Raw genomic sequence first — 20,241 nt, forward strand, 5'->3', positions numbered from 1 at the left:
TCACCAAGAGTTTCATGGAATTACGTCTATCTCAATCCACAACCAGGTTTTTCATACCAAACCATATTGTATCTCACACATTATTACATCATACCAAGGCCGATCCAACTAGTCAAGATCCATATTTCATTCATGCCTAACCCAACCAACCAACCAACTAACCATGATTCATGACTTTATTCATACCAAGCTCATCAATTACAGTCCATAAAATCAAATGATACATGCATATTCACATACTTCATGCTTTAAATAAGGTAATCCAATCAATCATGCAACCAACAACCGAAAATATGGAAGAGAACAACGTTAGAGCACGTTTATGCACTAGTCTCGCTCAAGCCATGGGCCCTCGCTCAAGCGAAATGTGTCTTTCGCTCAAGCTACAGGCTCTCGCTTAGGCGAGACTACAAACAGAGAGCATTGGAAAGCTTTGCGAGTTCTCGCTTGGGCGGGACATTCTCTCATGGGCGAGATTGTTCGTCGCTCAAAGTTGAGGTCTTCCGCTTGAGCAACAACTCAAGCAAAGAACCCACCAAGTTCCACGAATTCTTGCTTAAGCGAGACCCTCTCACCTGAACGAGATGATTCATCGCTCAAAACGAAGGCTCTCCGTTTGAGCGAGAGCTCGAGCAAAAACCAGGACGAGCTTCTTCTATTCTCGTCTAGGCGAGACGAGCTCACTTGGGCAAAATATCAGTTCTCTCCCATTGTTCCATGCATGCAAAACCAGAAACTCACTAAGAGCAACACACAATATATTTTTCATACCATCGTAAGCACCATACAATCATGAAAAGCACCATACAGGTATGAACATCAATTATTTTCCTTAGCTGCCATGTGTTTATAGCAGACATGTATGCACAATAAGCATACCATGTGCATTTTCCACCAGCACCCACACATTTTATTGAAACTCTCTTCTTATCATTCTTAACAAATTTCAAATTTTTCCCATTTTGAAGTGAATAAGTGCGCATGGCATCTGTGAACTCCTTCTTCTCAGTAAAAAAAGTTCCTACTTCCTATTTGAAATCATATATTTTTTTTGGCATACAAAACGTTGGAAACCTACCATAACTTTCTTTATCAAAGGTATCCTCCTCACTTTCTGATGCACTAATTAACTCATCAGAATGCCACTCATTATCAGAAACAGGACTGTCTTCAACACTATCTGAATCACTTTGCTGATGTTTCACATTTTTCCTAGAGGACCGTTGTGGTTTTTTTCTATCTTTTGTCTTTGCACACTCAGCATCCTGCTGTGAAACATTTTCAACTTCACATTCAATATCACCAACCCACTCATCTTCCATATCACTGTGAACTTCACATTCAATGCTAACATCAATTAGTCCCTCATCACTACAAGTCTCAGATTCAGTATCCTCTTCCAGAAGTACATCATCAACATATGTATCATCTTCCTCCTCTTCTTCACAAACATCTACATTTTCTTTTCTACCCTCACTATCATCCTCCACCTCATGTTCACCTCCACCCACACCATCCTCCACCTCATGTTCACCTCCACCCAAACCATCCTCCACCTCATGTTGACCTAAACCATTACCAGCTCCCACCTCTTTATCAACTTCACCACCACATTCAAACTGACCATCCTCGTGTATATCTTCTAATCCAGGTTCAGCTTCAATTTGTATCTGCTCCCCTTCACCAACACACCCAAACTCGGTACCCTCTTCTATCTCTTCTAAACCAGGTTGAACCCCCTCAATGGCCTCTATTATCTCTGGTTCAGTCATCTTATGTACCACATACAAGTGCACTACACCATTTAGCTTGGCTAAGTTAACTATATGCATAACACCCTTATCATCTGTTAAAAGTTCTAACCTATCTTCCAACACTGACCCACCTCCTAAAGAGTACCATAACTCCTTAATATTGACGTGTCCTAACTCTGTCAGTCCACCTACAATCTCAAAATAACTCCACCTGTCCGGGTCACAAAACCACTTTATAGTTTCCCCTTCAAAGACCAGTTTCCCATTATCATGACATACAAAACTTCCACTGTGGTGGACCACAACTTCAAAGCGGTCGTCACACATATCACCCTATATATACAGATATAACCACAAATCAATTAAGAAATTACAGTCCCTACCACACACTGAAATGGGGGACCACAATGACAAAATATTTAGACACCCACGTGGGAGACAAAAACCATAAAAGAGAACCCCACCACCACACCGAATATGGAAAAGCAAACAAACTTTACACATAACCGACACACTTAAACAACATTATCCACCAACCAAATCTTACGCAAAACAAAACAATCACAGAATAAAGTGCACCAAATCATACTTAAAGGAATATAATCAAATTTAGTAGCAAAATCCAACATCCAAAGCTAACTCACCTTCACAACAGTGCACCTCCTACAAATTCTTCTTTGATGAACCATGAACGCCAATGAAAATGACCCACCAACAAGTGAAACCCACGAACGCTAGAACAAATGCCCTAATCTTCCACCCTACCCACCTTTTCCTTAGCTTCGCGCTCCACTGCTCAGTTCCTGCGACATGAAGTAAATAAACCCTAACTTCAAATTTGGAGATTTGTTAACTTTTGAGATTACCAGCCAATGTCGTTCCATTTCTTTTCCTTTTTTTCGTTTTACATTTTTTATTTTCCACGTCAGTAAAAAAGTTCAACGCAAACTGTCTACTGTACATCGCCGTTAAACATTTTAACAGTGTTAACGATTGGCCCTTATTTAATACAAATTTTCAAACTTAAGGACTCAATTGGGACAATTTTGAAGCTGAGGACCCAATTGAGATTTCTTAACCAAAACGAGGACTTTGCGTGTCATTAAACCAATATTTAATGATGAAACAATTATGGAGAGTTTCACATTGTCAACACCCAATTTCGTCCGGCTAAATAAATAATAGAATAAATAATAATAATTTATTTTTTTCAGAAAAAGGTAAAAAATAAAAATAAAAAATAAATAAGTTTTCTCTTTGGTTTTTTTTGCTTTGTCTAAATAATAATAATAACAGAATAATAATAATAATAATAATAATAATAAATAAATAAATAAATAAAAGAAAAAAAACTTTGTTTTAATCTTGTATGTATTTCTTTTGAGGCTTTTGTTTCTATTTTATCCCAAAATATTCTATACATCCACACCGTTTTTCTTGCAACTAATGGTAGCCCAAAATTTAGTTTTCGCACCCCCATTCTATGCTTTGTCGCTTCTGCTCCAGATTAAGAAGTTAGTCTAATAATTAAAAACAGAATATGCTCTAATATTTAGAATTATTTACTCTAATTTTGTGCTCTGATTTTTATGACATCTCCTTTTTTTTCAGATGAGGAAAATATTAATATGTTTCTCAAGAATATCTTTTTTGTAACTATAATTAATTTGTCCTGATCACGTTTGATTTTGTGCTCTGATTTTATGACGCCTTTTTTTCCAGATAGAGAAAGTAGTAATATAATTCAAAACAATATGTCTTTTACTAATTAAAATTAATTTTGTTGATCACGTATGATTTTGTGCTCTTTTTTTTATATGATTTGATTCTCATTTTGTAATAATTTTAAGACCAATTCTTGCCTTTTAAAACTCGTTGTAATTAAAGCAGACCTTTATTACGAGATTACATTAGATTTATAATGTTGTGTATATAAACTCATCATAAAAAGAAGAAGAAATGAATTTTTTCTCTCAAAAATTTCTAGAGCCCTCTCTCACTCTAAGCACACATTTTCTTTTAACCCTCACACATACAAAAACCCACTCACCATCAATCGCCACCCCCACGTGCTTCTTAGTGTTCCAACGCAACTATTGTAAGTCTGACCTCCCGTCCAGGTTCGCAAAATTAATTTTTTTATTGTGTCATGCAATATTTCTCGAGATGTGTTTTTTATCTTGGTTGAATTTGATGTTTTCAGTATTTCTTTTGATATAAAAAAAACATTACTGTCATGCTTTTTGGGGTTCATTAGTTTTATAATTAAGGTTTTGTTGATTGCTTTGGGTTGTGAACATTGTTGCATGAATAAGTGAGAGATATCATGTTTTGACATTGTATGAATATGTTGTGCCATATTTTTTCATGTTAAGGGTTGTAAACTTTTTCATATTAAAATAATATGTTTAATCCTAAACGTTATTTCTTAATTTTTTATTTATTTATTTTTCTAATGTTTTCATAAATTGTGGATACGAAATAGTCAAATTTTGTTGGGTATCAATGTCTTATTTCGAAAGTTTTAAAAGGAAGTAATAACAAATAAATAATTTAAATACCCTTTTAACTTTTAAAATGTGTAAGTGCTCGTGTGACCGCTCGCGTCGACTTAGTACTTAATACCTTCGCTTTTCTATAAGATTGCTAAAAAAATACAAAATTTTCAAATATTAAGAAAGAGTGATATCAACATCTTCGAACAAATTGTTTTCAAAAAGTCTTTTTTCATAAAGAACTATGTGACCCTGATTTTCCATTATGAATGGAGATACGTAGGAGCAAGGAGTAATCTTTGTCGGGCCCCAAAAACAAAAAAAAAAATTGTTTCCTTGTTTTTCTTTGTCATCTTTATTTATTTATTTATTTATTTTTATTATTGTTAATTTATTAATTTATTAATTTTTATTTTGTTTTATTTATTTATATTTTATTTATTTATTTTATTTATTTTATTTTTTTTAAATAAATATTTAAAGGAGACCACATCAATTTGTATTTTAATTAAAGGTACCGTTTTAAGGATGGGCGTGGTAGGGTGCTAACACTTTCCCTACGCGTAATTAACTCCCGTACCCCATCTCTGTTTTCGTAGACCTTGCTCTTTTTTATGGTTTTGCATAGTTTCCTATAATAACTATGGTGGCGACTCCAAAACCTCTTTTTACAAAAATTTTATTTTTTTGGTTCGTCATCCCGTCGCGATTTTGGTTGTGACACACATTTTATACAAGTCTAACCGAAAATTTATTTTTGAAAGTTAAATTTATATGGAAGGAAAATAATTTAAATTTTGAAGAACAAATACATGATTTAAATTATGATCGAATAAACAATTCAATCTTGCTTTATGTTTCCATATCCAATTACTTGTCTCGGTATACTAGTCACATATTAATTTCTCAAATGAAGTCTTGAACATTAATCTACAAGGCATTCAACATAAACGGTAACTTTCAATACGACTCATCCCATTCAATATATATTTTTTAGATTATTACACTATTAACTCCGCATTAGAAATGTGTTTATTAAATGTTTGGTTTTATTTTGGATTGCATAAAATATAAATATATAATCTGCATCAAACATTTTTTTTTTAATAACTATGATTCTTTTCACATAAATACAATTTTTGAGTTATGGCATGTTAGAATTTGGAGTGGACAAGGACCCAACATAAGAACAAAAAGCAAGACCCTGTGGCCTTGTTCGTTCATACGTATATTGCTTTCACATTCCGCAATGAACCAACGTTTCAGACAAAATCTCAGAATGCCTTAAATTTAGGCTTTAATCGAAAATATTCAAATCTATTTTCCATTATCTGTTACTTTACTGCTATCAATCAATGCTTCGTTGCTTCTACCCATAACCCTAATACGTCACACTCATGCATCAATTAATAATTATTTATTTTAACTTTATATCCTTCAACAAAATATTTATTTACAACAAAGTTCATAACTATTCTTTAAGTACATCATAATTTCAATTAATTTTTATACAATCAAGAATTTTTTTTTTATTTGACTTTTATCATTTAAGAGACACGATATTCTCATTACTTCATTTATTCACTTCCAACTTATTTATTTCATCATTCAATTTCCCTAACTATTGTTTTTCAATAACAAGTTAATTAACGAGTTAAAAATGAAAAAGAATAAATATCAAAATATTTGAAACACTTAAAACAATAATAATTACTTATTATTACAAACAATAAGATATAACTAAAAGCAGAGCCAGAAATATCTTCTGAAATTCACATTTATTCCATTCCATTATAAAGGCAATCAGTGATATTCGTACCTTTTTCCTTAATAATATTATTACGATGATGATTATTAGATGGTGGAAGTTAATTCTGATAAACAATTGGTTTTGGGTGGTGAATGTTTGAATCCACAGTGATTCAAAAGTTTTCCACCATTCCCTTTGAAATATTTGGCAGTGGAATTTATATTTTTGGTTGTTGTTGTTTAAAAAAGAAAAGACAAAAGAGTGTAGCATGTCTAGGGTTTGGGAGACAATGAAAAGGACATGGCTGCGAGTTATGGGTGTTTTGCGTGCGTGCTGAAACCAAAACGAGACAGCAACGCAGTCGTTTTGGACCCTCTGAAAAAACATGCAGAGTATTGCACAGACGACAAATGGCGCCGCCTGTCGTTAATCATTGCACTTCCTTTCTATTATCTTAATGTTTTTTTTTTCTTCATCCTAATATATTTTTGACCATTTCACAAACCTTAAAATGTGAAGGCCTTGTGTTTTCTTAAAAGTTATATCTGCCATGTGAAAAATTTTAATTTTAAGAATGTTTTTAACATGATTAAATTTAGATTGTCAACAATAACGTGTTTGAATTTTCCACGTAAAATGTAGTAAATAATAAATCAAATAAATAAATACAATAACGTGTTTCATTCTTTCTTTTAATTATTGAATAAATAGTTCTCAATTTGTTTTCTTTTCTTCTTTTTGAAACTTTATGTAAACTTTTTGCCTTTTGCGAGTGGTCCGACGTTCTTACGATGAATGAAGTGGTGCATGTAATATAATCGCAATGGCAGAAAGCCTAATTTCATTAATTTACAATTTCATATGTGATTAGATAGATAATGATTAAAAGTTAATCGATTATGGCTTTTTTTTTTGTGACGTGCAAATTAAATAGCTTATGATCTATTGCAACAAAACCTAATCGATTGATTATGATTAAACTTAATTGATCATCATTTATTTGTTTCAGTCCTCAAGTGTCAAGAAAATAAATTTATCATTGCAAATCCAACAAATTATTGGTAATCAGTTATGTTTATAACATCGATTAATATAATGATTATATTTTTCTTTGTTTCTTTCTATTCATTCTACCTCTCTTTGTGAAAAGTGTTTTTATTTCTTATCACGTCGATCTATTTGAACATGTTTATTTTCATTCAACTTTTCACAGCTAAAACCATTTTTATTGTGCTTAATGAAGGAACTAAAAAAGCACTAAATCCATTTATTTACACACTTAAACTTTTCGTGCTATTTTTCTAAGACTCTAGATATCTTGATTTTACATGTGAGAACTATATGGTTTAGAATTTAGTAACATTGTTCAAAACGATATCGTGAAAAAAAATAAAAAACAAGTATATGGTGGGCTCATTCATCTAAATATAGTAAACATTTGACTTAAAATACAAAACATAATTAGTAACACCATGTCTATAATACATCATCATCTCAAGTCAAATCAATACACATTTCATAAACCATCATTTTACATACATTTTAGTAATTAAGTCAATATAATATTAATCAAATTCATTGAGATTTGAGAAAATAAAGTTAGATACAACATTTGAGAGAGATTATCTCAATTGATAAAAAAAAAACAAAAACACTGAGAGAAAAAACAAGTAAATTTGTGTTGTCTCCTCACTTGAGCCATGAGACGTAACTTAATTAGGGAAGTTTCATGTTTGAGTAAAAGTTAAGTTGAAACTACTTTCTAATGACCACATTTTTCCGAGTGAGATGTGTATCACTTGAAAAAAAGTTCCGAAATGAGAGATTTGGCTTGCTAATATATTTTTTCCCAAGCAAAAATATTTTTCTTGAACAAAAATATTATCACAAAGAGACTTGCTGCAAATATCCATCACATTACCAACAGATTTTCAAGAAGTTATTCCATTTGTAAGATTAATAACAAATTACCATTAATTTTTTCAAAGATTCCCTCTTATGATCATTTCAACTCGTCGATGATCATTGAAAATCAATATAACATTTACTTACACTATATTCATGCATAATTATATATCTCAATTTAGAAAAACTACATTTACTCATTGTTCTTGTTTGTAGAATCAACTATTCTCAACTAAGATCTCCAAAAGTTGATGCCTTCTCATACGTTGACCTTCCAATTTTCACAAGCTGATAATTTCTCAAATATCGTCCTCTCTAAGTCGTAATGGGGAGGGGGTGCCTGCAGAAGATATTATGACGCTCAAGTCAGCAAAGTGCATCATACAACAATAAATATTGTAGTAAATAATGTAATTAATGTACCTTGAGTATTGTGCTATTTAGATTATGATTATGAGCCCTTACCTAGGTAGGCTTTGGTCCACATGATTAATTACCTTAATTAACTCAGAGCACTGCTAATGATGCTTTAGATATCTCCTCTAATTGATTGCCTTTGACTATTACTAATGACCTAACTATCTAGACATTGTCCTTGCCGATATGATGTTGTCCAAGTTTTCCTACATGAAGATCCAGTACATCTTGGCCTAGGTGGTCGAGGTGTAGTCGGATATATGTAGTACACTAGCCTCCTAGGCTTTACATGTTACATGTTAAAGTCTTTATGTTGTCAGTCTCAACATGTTTGATATATGCAAAGAAAATTTGTATTTCTTTGGTCGTAGTTGTGCTATAGGTATAGTAACCCCCAACCTCGAGAAGCATAGTGACAAAAAAGTTTGACTAGAAAGTTGTCAAGCATGCAAGATTCTATATGATGTTGGGAAGGCAAAAAGTTGTAACCTTTTATCGTCAAATTTGGGGAGATCTAACGGATGGGATTGAAGAGGTGGGAGAAGAAGAGTTTACATGACTCTACTATAAATAGTAAACACATTTGTTTGATCACTTATGCTAAAGTTCTATTCTTTATTGTCAATATCTATTTCCAGAGTTCTTAGTGTCTTAGTGCCGACTAATATCAGGTATGTATTCCAGTAGTTCTAATATGTTTGCTAGGGATAACCCAAAGTTGAGTAGTAATAGATCTTCCTCTAGTCATTCTCGAGAATTGTGTCTCATGAAACAAAAAGTTTATATAAACAAAAAGTTTATATAGAGACAAGGGTAGAGTCGATTGATAAGATAGTTAAGTCCAATTGGCCAAAGAAAGGGAGGTATGAATGGGTAGGAATGAATCCACATGAAAAAAATAAATAGAAATGAAAAACATTTGATTAAAATAGGAAATTGACAAAAACTAAATTAAACCAAACAAAATATGACACAAAAAGGTTAAAATTTTTGTAAAATGTTTTAAGTCGACTAGAGATATAGTTAATTTATAATATATAAATAGAATAATCTTTATTTTATAAGATGTGATGAGTAAGACTTAAACTTATTTCATAATATGATATTGGAGTCCATCTTTATCGTGTCACCTGCTATCGGATCGCTATCAGACTACTCACAAATATATAGTTTCATGCACGAAATACACATACCTTAATGTATTAATATAAGGGAAGTACATTGAATATCATATCTACTAAAAATATGATCCATTTATAATATTAATATATATATATATATATATATATATATATATATATATATATATATATATATATATATATGTGAGATTCATTCTCAACTTACAAACCAAATTTTACAAAAATAGTTAAATTTAAATTCTCCCCTAATACATTCTCCTTAATTTTAATTTGATTAAATATGATTTATCCTCTTAAGTATACCATCCTTTTACATTACATTAAGTTTTAAATTAAATTCAGTTAATGTAAACAAAAGTATATTTTTTTTTTACATTTAAAAGGTGAATAGAGACTGAGCATAGAATCATCATTCTTATTTTAAAAATGTTGATAGGCACATGCCCCACGTATATATATACCAATACCGATGCATACACTCTTATCAAATCCATTCAACTTAGATATTGATGACAAATAGCAAATGGGAGTGAGATTTTGGGATGCACCATGCATTTCATAATTCATTCCTCAATTTGAGGGCTTCGTGCTACCTGCCACAAATGCCATTGTTGCATAAAAACAACTCGAACAAAGGTATATGAATCATTTGAACTCAATTAGTAATTTTGGGTTTGAAGGAAAAAAAGTTTATGTATAATGTAAAAGAAAATTATGAGAAATATTTGGTATACTGTGATTTTTGTGTTTTGAAAAGTTGATTTGTAGCTTTCAATGGTCCTTCCCATCTCTTACTTAGTTAGGTATCTAGGTAGCACAGATACACATAGAATTGTCTTTATAGTTGGATTCTTCCCACTCACTTTCCATTGTCTCATAATATTCTTCTTCTTTGTTTCTTTCTATATCCCTCTTCTCATCTTCCCATAACACATTTAATATTGCTTTATTATTTCCATGCAATTGTCTCCATATCTTACCAATCTCAATCTTCACATAATCTCTCTATACTTTCCACACTATCATTATGGATGCATGACGCATGCAACAAAAACTCTTCTATTCTATTTTCTAATAATAATTAATATTATTCTAAACATTGGATGTTACTAAGTTGAATGGGATTTTACTTCCTCAGCCACAGAGTGTTGTGTTGCTTTTCTATCACTTCATGCCCCCACACTTTCTCTTCCTTCAAATACCTTCTCACATGCACTACCATGCATGTCTTCTTCTACTTTTCACCTTTCTATCACGTTTCGCTACATGACAACAACACTGTTTCAAAAATTACTCCTACATATATATAATATTACAACAAATGCTATAGTTTTTAATCATCATTCATTGCCAATAATCCAATGTCACCGAAAGAAAACTGTATAAAAGGTTTTTGCTTTTTTTTTTTTGTGAAAATTTATAATATTTTCTTTTGTTTAAACGGTTAAGAAGTGAACTTTAACTCAAAACTTACAAAATTGACTTGTAAGGTTGAATTTGCACCCGCTTATATATTATAAAATTATTTTATCTTTAGTTGATGTAAGATTTTCAATACACTCAGAGATATATATCCTGTATGAGACTAGACATTAAATGGTGTGGTCAAATAGTGGGTAGAACTATATGCCTAACAAATAGAAATATCTCTAGGATAAGTTTTCTCGTGCGTGAAACTAGACTTTAAAGAGTGTGGTCCGATAACGGGTAGAACTATATGTGTAGCAAATAATCTCATTAGAATAAGCTTTAAACAATCTCTGATATCATGTTAATAAGTGAACTTTAAGCCCAACTCAACCTACAAAACTGCTTGTAAGGTGAAACTTGCACCCACTTATATATTATGAAATATTTTATCTCTAGTCGATATGAGACATTCACCGTAAACATTATAAAATGTGTTTTGTTCCATTAAAGAATTGCTTTGCGTTTGTGTTCTTACTCTACTAGTTAGTTGTTCACACATTATAGCATTTTGTTAGTTGATATTCAAAGTATTCTTAATAATGGTTAAAGATTACTTTGTTGAAATTAAATGTTAGTGAAATACAACTTATCTTTCTCATAAAAAGTGTTTTGTTTACAAATTAATCAAACTGAAAGTTAATTAAACCATTGTTAAAGAAAACCTTAGTTCTTGTCAATGTATTTACATGTGATGGAACTATTTACTAATTATATTAAACTTGATTGATATTTCATAATTTTTTTACTTTCTGTAAATTGTAAGTATAAATTATATTTATTATTAATTAAAAATTATATATAATTTTTAAAAGTTATAATAGAGTTACCAAAGTTATTACACATGATAATTCTAAATTAATTAAAGACGTAAAATTTTACATTATTCGAACACATTATTTACCCCTCAAATGAAGAATCGTATTGCTATCTTGACATTGTCATTTTATTTCGTAAAGAATAATATGTGTGTATCACGAAATAAAAATATGCATTAAACTAATCAATATAATAAATAAATAAATCTTTAATGTGTTCTATTGTACAATTATTGTTTTTTTTATTAAGGCACATATATTCCCCCCTAAAACTAAGCTTGTCATTTAATTTTTTTATTAGCACTTTATATTCTTAAGAAATTTAGTCCTTGGTGACTTTTTTTTTACTATTAACTAACAAAATCAAATTAAAGACATATATATATATATATATATATATATATATATATATATGTTCGGTATAAAGAATTATGAAAGTATTATAATTATAATAAAAACTAATACACATTTAATTTTAATACGTCATAAAAAATCAATACACGAACAATAAGAATTTTTAATTCAAATAAATCGTTTGGATAATATTTAACTTAAAATTATTATATATATATATATATATATATATATATAAGTAATTGAAATTTAAAATATCATGAAGAAAAATCACTAGTATTATACTAGTTGAACAAAGAAGTATATTTATAAAGTGATTATAAGATTTTTTTAGGAATTAACTTCAAACCCTAATTTTCTAAGTATAGTTAATAAAACAAAAATGAATCTACAAATAAATGTAAATTATTCTTAAAGTGAAATTTTGAAAATAAAATGTAAAATAACACTAATGTAGTGAAGACCTTATGCAACGATTAATTTAGGTCTTAAAATGAGGTTACAAAATTGTAATCTATTAGGTTGCGAAGAAAAACAAGCATTTCAAACTATTATTTTCACTCATAGTCTATCATTCATCATAGATTACGATTCTTATAAGAACTGTAGTCTATTTGTATCCAAATAGACTATAATTCCTCAAACACATAATTTATATAAATTTAAACACAGTGTTACCTTCAAATAGATTATGGTTATTGAATGTAACCGTAGTCTATTGAAATAGTAATATTCTACAATTCTTGAATGTAGTCATACCCCCTTTAAAAATCCTTATACAAGCTACAAACTAATATAGATTATAATTATTGTATAAATCGTAGTTTATACATAATTATAGGTTACAATTCTTATATGTAGTCTAAGATGAGACTATCTCAGTATTAGTTAAGGTTTTATTAGAAAACCATAATGAGATAGATCACGATTTTTATCTTAATTATAACCTATTATTTTACAATAATTTAAAAAATGTCATTTTGTTAACATAAGATAAATTTTCTTATAATCATAGTTTATTTGCATAGTTATTTCATATATATTCGCACTAGTGTAAAAAAAGATGATGCATAAAAACAAGTAAAAAGAAAACATGTTAGTTGTTTGGTAACAAAAAGAATATACGTAGTAATTACACTCGTGTTTTGTTTTTTCCATCACATATCACGTAGAAGTGAAAAACAAAAAGTGTAATGTAACTTTGTAATTACAATATAAAACAAGATAAACACTAGAGTAGAATTGAATTATGTTTTAAAAAAATATTTTGAAATCCTTCTTCAAAACTTGAAAAAAAAAATAATCACAGTCAAAGTTTCACTTAAATTAAAGAATAGATGGTGAAAATGATAAATAAATATATTTGTAAAACAAATTTTCACAAATACTAAAAACTCAACTTCAAGTTAATATGATTAGAGTAAAAATAACAAAAAAAAAGACAATATTGCACAAATATTTTTATAAATATTTGAGGTAAAAATTATGTTCAATTATGATTTAATTAATTGGCTAAGTTCCACTAAGACAAGTATTTTTTGTTGAGATCACTCTTTACTAACAATATAAATGTTTTTAGTTAGCTTTTTCAAGTTATTTATAAAGTATTGTTTTTGACAAAGTTCTCAAAAAATTAAAATGCAAGTATAAGAGTGTATAAGTTATCCATACAAGTATTATTTTACAATATAAACATCATTCGACGAGTATAACACACAAATTAATTCTAGTAATTTATCTAAACTATCACATGTGTATTCTTTGACACAAAGTCATTGTCACCATTGTAAAAAGTTGATGTGTTTAAAAGTACAAATATTACTTCAAATTATTAAGCTTAGATTTAATGTCTACAAATATGTGTATAGATATTTATTCATTAAGACTAGATGACGGTTAAGATATACAAATGAACACAAAAGTTACTTCTACAAATATGAGAAAGATGATTTTTTTGTTTTTTTATTTGCAAAAGACCAAAATTAACAAGTCTAACTTATATCTTTATTATCTTTTATATATATAATGATATTTAAAAAATAGTCATCGTCTCATCAACTATTTTTGAAAAACAATTACACCTTGAGTTTCTTTTATTTGTCTTCCTTCTTCTTCTCCTCCTTCCGCTTTGAATGTTTGAGTTCAATGTTGGAAAGTTTGATGAACAGACATTAAATCCTTTATTTAAGGTCGATGATGAACATTAGAAAATTTTCACACACTCTCTCCTTATAAGATTTTGATAGTGTTGACAAATCAAATTTTTAAGAGCTTCTATATGATCTTTTTAAACCATACCTTTTGAAGTATAGACATAAATCAATGTTTTGGGTTTTAAAAACGAAAGAAAAATGATATAAATGTTCTCCTTTACATAAACATTTCCTGAATTTATCTCTTTTAAGTAAAAAATTGTATAGGGTATTTCAACAAATCACATTTATGATATCTAATGCTTATTCTATGAAAGTTACTCCTTAAACAATTAGATAGATAATATGTATTTAAGTTAAGCAACAAAAACTCGTGTTCATATGTATGAAAACTGAAATGACTAACTTTTAAGACTAGTAATCCTTTCTATTCTACCATATAAATAATGGTTAAATATGTTTTTGATTACTTACGTTTCAGTGAGATTTGAAATTAGTCTCTCTTCAAAGTTTTTGACCAATTTAGTCATTCATTTTTTTAAAATGTGTGAATTTAGTCATTTTAACCAAATTTGGTTAAGTTGATTTGACGTTTCAAGTGCATTTCATGATAGTATTTACACTGTTTACACCGTTTGACATATTTCTGCTTCAATAATATTATCATAAAATACGTTTAAAATATCAAATAAATCTAACAAAATTTGGTAAAACAGACTAAATTCACATATTTCTAAAGATGAAAGACTAAATTGATATAAAGTTTTAAAAATGGACTAATTCCAAAATTCATTAATACTTGAAGAAAAAAAAACATATTTAAACCTATAAATAATAACTCCTTTACGTTACCCAAAATTACAATAAGAGCCTCTTCGACGTCAAACTAATTAATTGCTTGCTTTTAATTGATTTATATATGTTATTTTTTAAAATAACACTTTTCTTCATTTTCATATTATTTTCTCTTCAAATAAAACGTATGCTTTTTACTAAAATACATGTTTGACTTTATTTCATCTATCTTCCTTTCTTTTCAGGGTTTCTTTTATTTTCATTTAATGTTCTTCCATTCTATAATAATTTCTGACTCATGACATTTTATACAGACAGAAAAACTGATAATAAATGAATAAAAAAATAATTTTATTATCGTTTATTTATTTATTTTTAGTGTGCGCCGTGTGTCATTACTGCAATTGGGATATCGAAAAAATAATTAATTTTATACTAAAAAACTAAAATAATATTTATTTAGAGTTTTTCTTTTTGTGACACAATAATTATTCCAAGAGAAGAAAATATTTGTTTGATCTTATTAGAATTGCAAAATCTTGTGATGGAGCATGTTAAAGTCACACTTTATTTGCTTTGATTGGTTGGTGCACACGAGTTTAAGTCTAAAAGCAACACCTAAATTTTGACCACCATGCAAAAGTGATAAATGCGAATTTCCCTCTTCAAAATTATAGGTGGAAATCAAAAGAACTTGTTAATAAGAATGCAAAACATAAATTTAATTCAGGTCAAAGGTCCTCTAAAATGGAGACAAATAAATTTGGATGAATTTAAGTTTTGAAATATTACATAATCTTGACAAAAGTAAAAATGATTTATGTTTAATATCGATTTGTTTCAGAGAAGAATAAAAAGTAAAGTTGTATAGATTTATAAGAGATTAGAAATTAATGATAGTATATATTTTGAAAAGGGTGGAAAGTGGATTCCGATTTGGCAGCGAAGCTTTTAAGTTTGGGGTTCCCGACAGAAAAAAAGGGGAAATGAATCGATGAAAGGACAGAAGAATTTTCTTTTTTTTCTAGCCCTGGCTGGTTGGTTTTGCAAATTTGCATCTCATGTGCCATAAGAAGACAGCATATAAACTGCAAAAAGCTAAGAGAATCTTTTTACAACTCCTCCTTTTTCTGCGATGCCCTCTTCCTCCTTTCCCTCTCATTCAAACCCCTTTTCATTTCATCCCCAAAAATATAATAAAGCTAATTCATTTCACATTTTTTTTCACTGCATTCATAATTAACCAAAATCTTAAGTAATGGAGAAAATAGAAATAGAAAGTTGTAGCAGTAAGTAGTAAAAGCAGGAGAAGGTTTTTTGTGTCTTTGCAGCAACAGAAAAGACTTATAAAAGCTTCGCAAAAGCCCCCAGCTTTTACTCCTTTGTCTCCCATCATAATGCCATAAACTACTAAACTAAACCCACTCTCTTTCTCTTCTTCTTCTTCTTCCTTCTAAATTCTAACTCCTAACATCTCCAACCTCCTCAAACTCAAACCTTATTATTTCCGAACAATGATAACCTTGTTGGACCTCTACCACGTTCTCACCGCGGTGGTGCCGCTCTACGTCGCCATGATCCTCGCCTACGGTTCCGTCAAGTGGTGGAAGATCTTCACGCCGGACCAATGCTCCGGCATCAACCGCTTCGTCGCGCTCTTCGCGGTGCCCTTACTCTCCTTCCACTTCATCTCCACCAACAATCCCTACGCCATGAACTACAAGTTCATAGCTGCGGATTCGCTTCAGAAAGCCATAGTCCTCGCCGTGCTCTTCGTCTGGTCCAGGACCAGCTCAAGGGGCTCTCTTGAATGGTCCATCACGCTCTTCTCCCTCTCCACGCTCCCTAACACGCTCGTCATGGGGATCCCATTGCTCAAGGGCATGTACGGGGACGCCTCGGGGACCCTCATGGTGCAGATAGTGGTGCTTCAGTGTATCATCTGGTACACTCTCATGCTCTTTTTGTTTGAGTATAGGGGTGCCAAGCTTCTCATAGTGGAGCAGTTTCCCGACACTGCCGGTTCCATTATCTCCTTCAAGGTTGACTCTGATATCTTATCGTTGGACGGGAAGGAACCGCTTCAGACTGAAGCCGAGGTTGGTGACGATGGCAAGCTTCATGTAACTGTCAGGAAGTCTGCCAGTTCGCGCTCTGAGATCTTCTCGCGGCGCTCGCATGGTCCTAACTCGGTTTCGTTGACTCCGAGGCCTTCCAATTTAACCAATGCAGAGATTTACTCGCTTCAGTCTTCGAGGAATCCAACGCCGAGAGGGTCCAGTTTCAACCACACGGATTTCTACTCGATGGTGAATAATGGGAGGAACGTGAGTCCGAGGCAGAGTAGTTTTGGGGGGGTGCCGTTTGATGAGGAGAGTGGTGTGAGGGTTAATGGGGGTGCGGGAGCATACCCTGCACCTCACAATGCGGGGATTTTTTCTCCGGTGGGGAAGAAGAAGGGTGGTGGTGGTGGTGGTGGAGAAGGTGGAGGGAAGGATCTTCACATGTTTGTGTGGAGTTCGAGTGCTTCTCCGGTGTCGGAAGGTGGGATCCATGTGTTCAGAGGTGGGGATTATGGAAATGACCAACTTCCTGTTGGTGGGGTGGCTCACCAGAAAGGTTTGCTTTTTTCCATCCCCTTTTGACTTTTGTTTTCAAAACCTGTTTTTGTTTCTATGCTTGGTGCCTGTTCAAACTGTGTGGACTTGTTTAATGTGTTTTTCCGTCATGCATCTTGCAATAACGTTGCTCGAGTTGGTAGGACCATTATGTGACCTATTTGGTTGGAAGGACAGAAAAGGGAAGAAGAGAAAAAAAGAAAGAAAATCTGATTTCTTCGATTATAAAAAGTATATATCTTTCTTTAATTTTTCTCCTAATCTTTGTAAATTTATGAAAAAACAAGAAATCTGGTTTGAAAATGTGAAAGCTTTGTCGTGTAAGTATGACCTTTAGTAAACGAAAAAAGCACGTGGAATCAAACGGGCAATTTGTTTTCTTTTGACCGTAGCAAACAGGCCTGTAATCTTGTTGAAATGTGACTAGCATAGTTTTGTTGCAAGTGTGCATCCGTTGTTTTTGTCTCTTCTGGTTTGGTGTTAAAGTTGGAGTGGGATTTGTTGGACTGACTTGGACTTTCCCTGTGTTGTCTTTTCTCGTATACAATACAATAGGTTTTTTGGTCTGTTAATCCTCGAGTGTATCTGCTATTTGGTCTTTTCTGGATCCAATAATGGTAATATTTTGTTTGGGGCTTGTCATTTTCCCATGTTTTGATTGGGGGTGTTTTGTTTTCCACGTTGGTGGTCAGATTACGACGATTTTGGTCACGACGAGTTTAGCTTTGGGAACAGAACCGTCGCTAATGGAGTGGACAAGGAAGGGCCAGTACTTTCAAAGCTTGGCTCAAGTTCTACAGCCGAGCTTCACCCTAAAGCACAAGGCGAATCCAAAGCTACGTCCATGCCACCCACGAGTGTTATGACAAGACTCATTCTGATTATGGTTTGGAGAAAGCTGATCAGAAACCCCAACACATATTCAAGCCTCTTTGGTCTCACTTGGTCTTTGATCTCATTCAAGTACGATTATTCCATGTTCATACACAGTTTAATGGTTTTATACATAAGGTGCTAATGCCGTGCTGTGTTGTGTGCAGGTGGAATGTGGTTATGCCTGCTATCGTTGCTCGATCCATATCAATTTTATCTGATGCTGGCCTTGGCATGGCAATGTTTAGCCTTGGTATGTTTTCTGAGAAATATAAATCTGGCATTGTTGTGTAGTTTTGAAGTCCTTGGTGATTTGAAGTCCTTGGTGGGTTTTGTAGGGTTATTCATGGCATTGCAACCAAAAATCATTGCATGTGGAAACTCGGTTGCTTCCTTTGCCATGGCAGTTCGTTTCCTCACTGGACCTGCTGTCATGGCTGTCGCTTCAATAGTGGTGGGGCTCAGGGGAGTTCTGTTGCACATAGCTATTGTACAGGTAAAAGAGGGTGTCGTGTCGTGTCGTGTTTCTTAACATTTTTTTTTCCTTAATGTAATATCTGCTCTCCATTTCGTGGTTTGTTCAGTGTATTGAGTGTTGTATTGCATGTATTTGTAGGCTGCTCTGCCTCAAGGGATTGTCCCTTTTGTGTTTGCCAAGGAATACAACGTTCACCCAGACATCCTTAGCACCGGGTTTGTATTCGTGAATTGTTATTGTAGATGATTGGATACGATGTTCCTGTTATAACTTTTGTATTTGGTTATTTAATATTTTGCAGGGTTATATTTGGGATGCTAATCGCTCTTCCTATTACGCTAGTTTACTACATTTTGCTTGGGCTTTGAAGCAAGGAAAAGACTAATTGCAGTGGATTACAGAGCTACCCTTTTGTTATATTTATAGGTTAATTTTTTTGGCATCCTCTAACAATGTAGAAGTTAGTGAGAGGGGGGGAGTGACGTTGTAATCTGCAGAGACAGAAAGAAAGAAAGAATGGTGGTGGGGTGGTGGTGGTGAGAGTCGGAAGAGAAGGTGATATTATATATTTTAGGGCTATAGCTAGGTGGTGGGTAGTAGGAAAAAAACTTTTGTTTTGGCGGTTTTAGCCTTTTTACTGTGAACCCCACTCTCTTATATTTTGGTTGGATGAATGAAAAAGAGAAAGTGAAGCTTGTTGGTAGTTGTCGACACCTTTCTCTTTCTTTTCACAAGTACTTTTTTTTTTCTAGGCCAAAAGGAGCATGAGGCCGATCGGGAATCTCAATCTCCATCCTATGCTCGCAAGTGTATAACTTAAGAATATATCATATCAACCAACAAACAACACAAGTGGTGTTTTTTTTTCTAGGGCAAAAAAAGTGCCAAACCAAACAGCAACTTTTGCTGCCTTGTCTCTTCGGTGCTGTTTTTGAATGGCAAAGCACAAGTTGTCATCCACATACGCGAGTTTAATTTAATTGTGTATTGTTGGAAATTGAAGCTAGTGCAGGGCTATGGCTAAGGTTGCTATTATTATTGTCCCTGCTCTTGGCAACTACTACTACCACTACAACATAGCCTAGCCGCTAATCACAGCTTGCTATAAAGATTGGTCTGCATAGCATGTCACATGCTACTGCAACCTCTCATTGGCTCTTCTTCACTTCCAATAATCCATGCCTTCACAATTACTCTTTTGATTCAATCATATTTATCATAC

General features: G+C 32.1%; 1 protein-coding gene across 1 annotated transcript; it reads left to right on the forward strand.

Moving 5' to 3' along the window:
• Window positions 1-16,253: 16,253 nt before the first annotated feature.
• Window positions 16,254-19,722, forward strand: LOC114164391 (putative auxin efflux carrier component 1b). The gene is made up of 6 exons (XM_028049051.2): window positions 16,254-17,669; window positions 18,361-18,631; window positions 18,709-18,794; window positions 18,880-19,037; window positions 19,158-19,234; window positions 19,321-19,722. Exons 1-6 carry the CDS (start codon window positions 16,565-16,567, stop codon window positions 19,385-19,387), a joined length of 1,764 nt encoding a protein of 587 aa, XP_027904852.1. The 5' UTR covers window positions 16,254-16,564; the 3' UTR covers window positions 19,388-19,722.
• The last annotated feature ends 519 nt before the right edge of the window (window positions 19,723-20,241 follow it).

The sequence above is a fragment of the Vigna unguiculata genome, chromosome 1, assembly GCF_037176805.1.
Source record: "Vigna unguiculata cultivar grain cowpea cultivar isolate G323 ecotype 2 chromosome 1, ASM3717680v1, whole genome shotgun sequence".
In the NCBI taxonomy this organism is placed as follows: domain Eukaryota; kingdom Viridiplantae; phylum Streptophyta; class Magnoliopsida; order Fabales; family Fabaceae; genus Vigna; species Vigna unguiculata.